Source organism: Stegostoma tigrinum, chromosome 13 (assembly GCF_030684315.1).
Source record: "Stegostoma tigrinum isolate sSteTig4 chromosome 13, sSteTig4.hap1, whole genome shotgun sequence".
Taxonomy (NCBI): Eukaryota; Metazoa; Chordata; class Chondrichthyes; order Orectolobiformes; family Stegostomatidae; genus Stegostoma; species Stegostoma tigrinum.
The window spans coordinates 10814268-10822635 of NC_081366.1; the positions used below are offsets into that span (position 1 = coordinate 10814268).

The 8368-nt window shown below is 41.2% G+C and overlaps 1 protein-coding gene across 1 annotated transcript in view; it reads left to right on the top strand.

Moving 5' to 3' along the window:
• The window catches only part of pdgfrb (platelet-derived growth factor receptor, beta polypeptide), a 93241-nt gene extending 88099 nt beyond the window's left edge, over window positions 1-5142 (top strand). Inside the window, exon 23 of the mRNA XM_059650560.1 lies at window positions 1181-5142. Within this exon, the coding sequence (XP_059506543.1) occupies window positions 1181-1316 (136 nt within the window). The 3' untranslated portion in view covers window positions 1317-5142. The remainder of the gene's footprint in view (window positions 1-1180) is intronic.
• Window positions 5143-8368: the final 3226 nt, after the last annotated feature.

Here is an 8368-nt window from a genome sequence, read left to right on the forward strand (position 1 = left end):
AAAGAACCATGCCAACATTCAACGGATCCTCAAAGCTTTGCAGGGTGATAAAAATTCAAACAGGATTATGTGAGGCCATTCAGCCCAAAGTACCTGTGCTGTCTCCCACTCTGTTGTATCAATTGTCTATTTCTATTAACTCTTTTATTACTACTTCTTATATTTTTGGTGATTTTCGGTAAAACTGTTTGCCCTAGCTTTGCCCTGCACTGCTTTGTTAATTGAGTTTGGATGTAGTAGGACAGGGACAGTGTGGGAGACCAGCTAGGAGTGTATTAAAATAATACAGTGCAGAGAAATGAAGACATGAAAGAGGGATGGAGCAGCAGATCAGCTGAAACAGGAACAAAGGTGGATGATGAAATAGAGGAGTTAACTTCACAATCTTCATGATGGCTTAGTATTTGGTTTAACACTCCTCTCTGGGTCAAAAGTGGCACCAAGGTTGTGAACAGCCATTAATATTTCATTTGATTATTTCCAGGCTAAGTTAGTAGTACTCTGTCCCAGCTCTTGGTTTGAAGATGGTAGGTTTGGTTTCTCTCCGAAAATCCAGTTATCCCCCAGTGTGGGACTGAGGGAGTGCTGCTCTGCTGGAGGTCACATATTTCAAAGGAGGCATTGCACTCTCTGCTGTTGCAGGTTGATGGAAAAGATCCCATGGCAGAGGAGAGCAGCAGAGCTCTTCCTGGTATCATGGATGTCTGAACCAACATTAGCAAACAAAATATACATTATTTGTAATGATCATATTGCTATTTATGACAGCTAGCTATGCCAAATTGGCTCGGAGACGTTTTGTGTCTCTTATCTTACAACAGTGCTTTTTTTATTCACTTGTGAGAGGTGAGTGTCCATAGCTGAACCAGCATTTATTGCCCATCCCTTTATGACCTTCAGAAGGTGGTGGTGAGCTGCCTTGTTGAACCAATCCTTTGGCTGTAAAACGTGGGGAGGGTGTGAAAGATGCCGTAGAAAGATAAGTTCTGTTGTTTTTGTTGATCTGCTCTCATTATCGCGTCCTGACGAAACCAATATTCTCTCTCCTGTTGTTTGCAAACTGAAAATCTTCCAAATTGTATGTATTGGTCCTTTGTTTGAAGGTTATTATTCAAAAGAGAACATTGACTCCATTGCTGAATAAACAGGGATTACTGTCTACTCTGTTCTCACCTTTCAGCTCCCTTGTGTGTGGGGAGAATGGAGAGCTGGCTGACTCCAGTGATTCTGCCCCAGTGACTGAAGATGTCAAGGAGCCTGAGGAGGACACTGAAGCTGACACTAGTCTGCCTGATGTCGAGGACAGTTTCCTGTGACCTTCACCTTCTGGTACTGCCTTCACTGCAGAACTTCCTCAGAACTTTCAGCTTCACTTAAAGTACAAACTCTGTGTGAGAAAATCCCAATTCAATGCATTGCCTGAGCAATCCCTAGGCTAAAAGCGATTGTTGAATATGTGTAGAATATTGGGATAATAATGTGAAAATCTTCAAGATACAATGAGTCCTTTCTGTAAACATTTCCATCACCCACGGACCAGGCATTAGATTTGAAAATGTGCATCTGCATCCAGGGTGGGGGAATACATGATCGTTCATTTCACGTATCATTTGCTATACATGAAATTATCACTGGACTAGGATTTTGTATTGAGTCACAATGTTTGAATGAAATTTCCAGCTCCTTATCCTACCCCCTCTTGCTTTTCCCTGGAGTCTCACTGTATCTTCCACTCTCTGAACTCATCCCTTCCTTCCTACCTCCAAACTGTCAGACCCTCAGTCTCCCCTCCAAATTATAAAACTCCATTTGTCCCTCAGCTTCCTTTCCTCTTGCAATTTGTGAGGTTCTCAAACCCAGCTTTGTCACCAATTCAGCTCTGCACCCTGTCTGGTTGCATTTTTTCTCAATGTCCTACACGTATCGGGCTTTGAGTCATTATCGAGATTTCTCCATCTTCTTAGGAGAACTCCAGTGCATCCCAATCTTCCCTGGTTTTGGAATCTGTGAAATTTAAACTTGGCATTGAATTGGAATGCTTATCTTTTGTTAAGATACATGTAGCTCAGCCCAGGTTATTATTATGGAGAATATGAAGAGGTTGCTGTGGGATATGCGCTATTATACAACACTTTGAACCCACTGATCCAAATGAGAAACTGTTTTAGTGCCATTTAACTATTTTTGTAGCAACTCAACTTCAGAATGGTTTGTTTCTTCACAGTGGGACCGTACTCTGGTTCTGATCCAGAGTAGAAATATTTTCAGGGCAACATCATATAGATAGAAGCCGGAGCAGTTATTACATTTGTATTATATTACCTTTATTGAGATTAGTCCTTTCCATTACATTTTCACCTTATAAGTAGCAATGTTTGCACAATCGAGACTATATAAAAGAAATATTTTACTTTTTTTAAGTGAATATTTTACATATACGTTTGTCGTGCCATTTTATTTGTTTTGAAATATTGCAGTGTTGTTGCTCCATGATGTTAATGTCTTCAGATGCTCTTGTCTGTGTGTGAGAGATGCAGGGGAGATTTAATCATAATCTCCGTGCAAAATGAATTAATAATAATGTAACTCATGCAGTTAAACCATCAAGAATCATAACCAAGACCACATGTACGGGAGGCCTCAGATTTCAGCAGCTGTAAGGTCATTTTTTTTTCCCCTTGACCAAAGATTCCTGAAGAGAGTTGATGAGTTGAATATTGTGGATGTGCTGAGAGAGAAGCAAATGAAATAAAGTGGAAGGTTTTTCTGATAGATTAAGGGCAGGCTTTTGATGAAGATTAACACCAGAATGGTACACTGAGCTGAATGGCCATTTTCTGAGCTGTCAATCATTGGAGAATTCCATTTGTTCGAAAATAACTCCATTCCGTTGCACAGGGGAACTGATCAGGAATGTCAAAAACATCCATTCAAAGATTGCTGATATTTCTGTGAGCATTTGTTGGCAATTATCTGAAATTTGGTCTGTGGCTGTTCTTGTTTCATTATTTTTAGATTCCTACACATTTTGCTGCAGATTTACCTTATTTTCAGTTTTTTACCATTTGATTCATCTGAGTGGATCATCTGAATGAAGGTGGAGAGGATTTTGTGGACACAGCCACCACCAGCAACATCATTCTGTTCCTATTTTAATCTCCACTCTCCATAAGACATTGGAGCAGAAGTAGCCAAATCAGCGCGTTGAGTCTGCTCTTCCACTCAATGGGATCTTGACTGATCGGGTAATCTTCAACCCCACGTTCCTGCTGTCTTCCATTAACCTCTGATTCACTTACTAGTTGAAAACAGGTCTATCTCAGCCCTTATCCCAGTTATCGAAAGCCTTTTAAAATGGATACACAGCCGAACTTGGTTGAGTCTCTCAAGGCTCTTCTAGCAACACAGAGCACTGTCATCCCATGAGTGTGTAATGGGTTCTATCTCTAAACAAGAATGAGAGGTCATTTTGCTAACCCACCATCCCACCTGGCTCTGTAAACTACTATAGTTTAAATCTCTTTTAGTGATACCTAGCCTTATGCCTTCAGAATCATTGCTTGATTGAAAATGTCACAGTAATAATGCAACCTCTTCATAGTTCGTGTGTGTGTGTGTGTGTGTGTGTGTGTTTTAAATAGTGATGTTATGATGGGATATAAATTACACACTTTTGTTCCATCCTTTCTCTAGTTGGTGCAAAGGGCGTTGATGTTTAGAAACATAGAATGGCTACAGCACAGAAGTAAGGTGGCCATTTGATCTATTTTCTCCAGATTATTTCTCTGTGATTTGTACTCAGCAGTATCAGGCCTCCACCTTTTCCCAGAGCCCTGCAAAACTTTCCCTTCTGATAATAATCCAATTCCCTTTCGAAAACCACAATCGAATCTGTCTCAACCACACTCTCAGACATGGCATTTCAGTTCCGAAACATGGTTTCCCTCATGCTGTCCTTGGTTCTTTCACTAATTGCCTTGAGTTGATTTCCTATCTGGCAACCCTCTGGTGAATAGCAATAGAACTCTTTGTGTTGTAAAGCATGTTCTGTCAATTCTTAATGAAAGATCTCCACCTTCAATTGGATGTAATCCTGGAGGTTTTATTACAAGACCTCCCTTTTCAAATTGTTCCATCCCAGCACAATATTGGTTAATTCTACAGGCATTGCTGTCTTCTGTTGGCAATTAGAAAGGAAACAAATGTCTTAGTGCCGATTATTGTAGTTGTGGCAGTTTGTGACATCGCCCTTTTACATATTTCTTGCAGATTAACCAATGTCATTTGTTTATCCTTTGAGGGTAAGAAGTGAAACATGTGGGCAAGAGAGCACTCCCTTGGACTGCCCAAGCATACCTGCGAGTGGGAGCTTGATTGAATTTAACTTGTGTCCCTGGTTTCCCTGCTCAGCAGTTGAATAGTCTGTCAACCTGAAGCAAAAAAAGAAATTGCAGGAGAAGCACAGCAGATCTGGCAACACCTGTGGAGAGAAAGCAGAGTAAACCTTCCAAGTCCAGTGAGCCTTCTTCAATTTGGTCAGTTATGTAGGCAGAGGAAATTGTAACAGAAAAAAATTATATCCAACAGAATTTTGTGTGTCAACCTCACTGGAATTCCCTCACACCCTTTAAATGTAGGGGCCATTTGTGTCCCTCATCACTCCCTGGGTCATCGTACACAATTACATTAAGTGTGACCCTCCAAACAAAATGCGTTGATTGCAGTTGAAGTATTGGGGCTATTGTTCGTGTCAATGCAGGCTTAATAGTATAGCTTCTTATCCTGTTCTTCTCTAGCCACTAGTCATCTGAAAAATCAGGTCCCATCAGAGCAAATTCAGACTTATGGTTTCTTTGCATCAACCTTAAAAGTACAGCAATAAACTGCCTTGAATAAGTTTTATTTGTAAATGATCTAAGATGACTGTGTATGAAATGGGAGGTTTAATTGTGTTCACATGGATATTCTTTATCAGTAATGGTACAGATCAATATTTTTAAATGAGTTTTAACATTGAATGTTAATTCTGAATGTGTATACGTGTGTTGGTTGTGAAAAGTATTTAGATACATGTGCTGTTGGTCAGTAATATACTTTTCACCTACCTTATTCACTATTAAATAAACATGTTATTTTCTAGCACTTTTTCTTGTTTCTCTTAAATAATTGATGTTTAAAATTTGGTTCAGAAATGACCATTTGTGCACCTTGGTTCAATCATAATACAGGTACCATGGGCACTGGGAAAAACTGTCACTGCAACAAATTGTATTTTTCTGATGTTTTTAATGCGTAAAGATGTCCTAATTTAATTCCCAAGGATGCAATCAAATATGAATTGACATTGGGCCAGCTTCATTTGTAAACAGCCCCTTAACTCCAGTTTATCTGCACATTTCTAGAACTCTCAGCTACACAAACATGGTCCACAAAAGGCATCAAATTCCTTGCTTCCAGACTCGGGCACCTGTCTGTGTGGAGTTTGCACATTCCCTGCCCCACCCCCACCGTGCCTGAACAGGTTTCCTCCCACAGTCCAAAGATGTGCAGGCTAGGTGGATTGGCCATGCTAAATTGCCCATAGCGTTCAGGGATATGTAGATTAGTTGGGTTACACATGGGAAATGTAGGGGAATGGGTCTGGGTGGGATACTCGTCAGAGAGGCAGTGTGGACTTGTTTGGCCAAATGGCCTCTTTCCACACTGTAGGGATTCTATGAACCCTTAAATCCTTTATTGTTCAAAAATCTATGTATCTTTGCCTTAAAAACGTTCGTTGAGAGCCTCAACTACTTTTCTGACAGGGAATTCCAGAGATTCACAACCCTTTGGGTAAAGAAGTTCCTCCTGAACTCAGTCCGAAATCTGCTCCCCCTTACTGTGAGGCTATGCCCCTAGTTCTAGTTTCACCCATCTGTGGAAACAACGTCCCTACTTCTATCTTATCTATTCCCTTTATATGTTTCTGTAAGATTCCTCCCCCTGATTGTTCTAAATACCAATGAGAACGGTGCGACTGCACTCAATCTCTCCTCATCAGCCAACCTTCTCAATTCAGAAATCAATTTAATGTATCTCCTCCATACCCCCTCCAGTGCCAGTACATCACTTCTCAAGTAAGGAGATTAAAACTGTACATAATACTCCAGATTTGGCCTCACCAGCACCCTCTACAAATGCAGCACAACCTCCCTGTTTTTAAACTCCATTCCTCTAGCAATGAAGGACAATATTCTATTTGTTTTCCTAATTACCTGCTGCACCTGCAAATGAACTTTTTGTGATTCATGCACAGTAATACCTAGGCTCCTTTGCACAGTAACATGCTGCAAGTTTTCACCAGTTGAGTAGTAGTTTATTTTCCTATTATTCCTACCAAAATGGTTGATCTCACATTTGCCAACATAAACTCCATTGGCCAGATCCTTGCCCACTCACTTAACCTAATTATATCCCTGTGCAGACTTCCAGTGTCCTCTGCGCACTTTGCTCTACCGCTCATGTTAGTATCATCTGCAAACTTTGACACACTACAGTTGGTCCCCAACTCAAAATCAATGTAAAGTGTAAACAATTGCAGCCCCAACATTCATCCCTGAGACACACCACTAAATACTGGTCGCCAACCAGAAAAACACCCATTTATCCCCACTTTTTGCTTTCTGTAAATCAATCTTCTATCCTTGCTAATACATTGCCCATAACACTGTGCACTTTCATCTTATGCAGCAGCCTTTTGTGCAGCACTATGTCAAATGACTTCTGGACATCCAGATACACCACATCCACCAGCTCCCTGTAGTCAGACACAATCATAATGTCTTCAAAGATTTCCAGTAAATTAGTTAAACATGACCTGCCTTTCATGAACCTATGCTGTGTCTGCCCAATGGTACAATTTCTATCCGGATGTCTCACTATTTATTCCTTGATTATAGATTCAAGCATTTTCCCCACTGCAGAAATTAAGCTAATGGGCCCATAGTTACCTGCCTTTTTTCCACCTTTTTTTAAAGAGCAATATCACATTTGTTGTTCTCCAATATACTGGAACTGCCATCTCTTTTACTAAACTGGGATGCATTTCATGAGCGCCAGGACACTTGTCTACTTTTAGCCCCATTAGCTTGGCCAACACTGCCTCTTTAAAATTCCAGATTCTTTAACAAATCAATTAAAGTTACATTCCACTTCTGCCAATTTGTTGGGTGATTGTTGTGCTTAAAATTCATTAAATTAAAATATCATTGTTCACAGTTTCCAACTGAAGCTGAAGATACCTGTAAATAGCATTGCAGAGGTGAACATCACAGTTGGATCATATATTTTTGCTGCAAACTTTTCACAAGGATGTGGGATTACTGGTAAGGCCAGCATTTTCTGGAAATCCCTAATTTTCTTTTAAACTGATGACTTCCTGGGACTGTTTCAGAGGACCTGTTAAGAGTCAACCAAATTCATGAGAGTCTGGATTCATATGTACGCCAATACGAGCAAGGGACTGTTCTCCCAGAAGGGAGGGCATTAACTAGATGGATTCCCACAACAATCAATGGTCACCAGTTTTAATTTCAGGCTTATTAGTTGAATTTAAATTCCATCAGCTACCATAGTGGGGTTTAAATTCAAAGCATTAGACTGGGCCTCTGGATGATATTACTGCTATGCAACCACCTTCCCTGGCGACTGAGTTCAGTATTTTCCAGGTGGGTCCTTGTCGGGAACACAGTACAAAAGTTTTTGTGAAGATCATCAGACACCATTTCTGCCACTTTCGGCAAGGTGCCACCACCAGACACATATTCCCCTCACCTCCCTTGTCTGCCTTCTGCAGGGCTCGTTCCCTTCGGGACACTCTGGTCCACACTTCGTTCACCCCCAACACCTTCGCACAGCCCCATGGCACCTTCCCCTGTACCCAGCGAAGGTGCAACACCTGCCCATTTACCTCCTCCATCCACAATATCCAATGGTCCAACATACCTTCCAGATGAAGCAACACTTCACCTGCACTTCCCAGAATTTAGTCTACTGCATTCGCTGCTCACAACGTGGTCTCCCGTATATTGGAGAAACAAAGCGCAGACTTGGCAACTGCGTCGCAGAACATCTATGTTCTGTTTGCAAAAAAGACCCTGAACTACCTGGACAGCACAATGGCTGAGTGATCAGCACTGCTGCCTCACAGCACCAGGTACCTGCACTTGATTCCAGCCTCAAGCGACTGTCTGTGTGGAGTTTGAACGTTCTCCCTGTGTGTGGGTGCTCTGGTTTCCTCCCACAGTCCAAAGATGTGCAGGGTCGGTGGACTTGCTATGTTAAATTGCCCATAGTGCCCAGGTATGTTTAGATTAGTTGGGTTAGACAA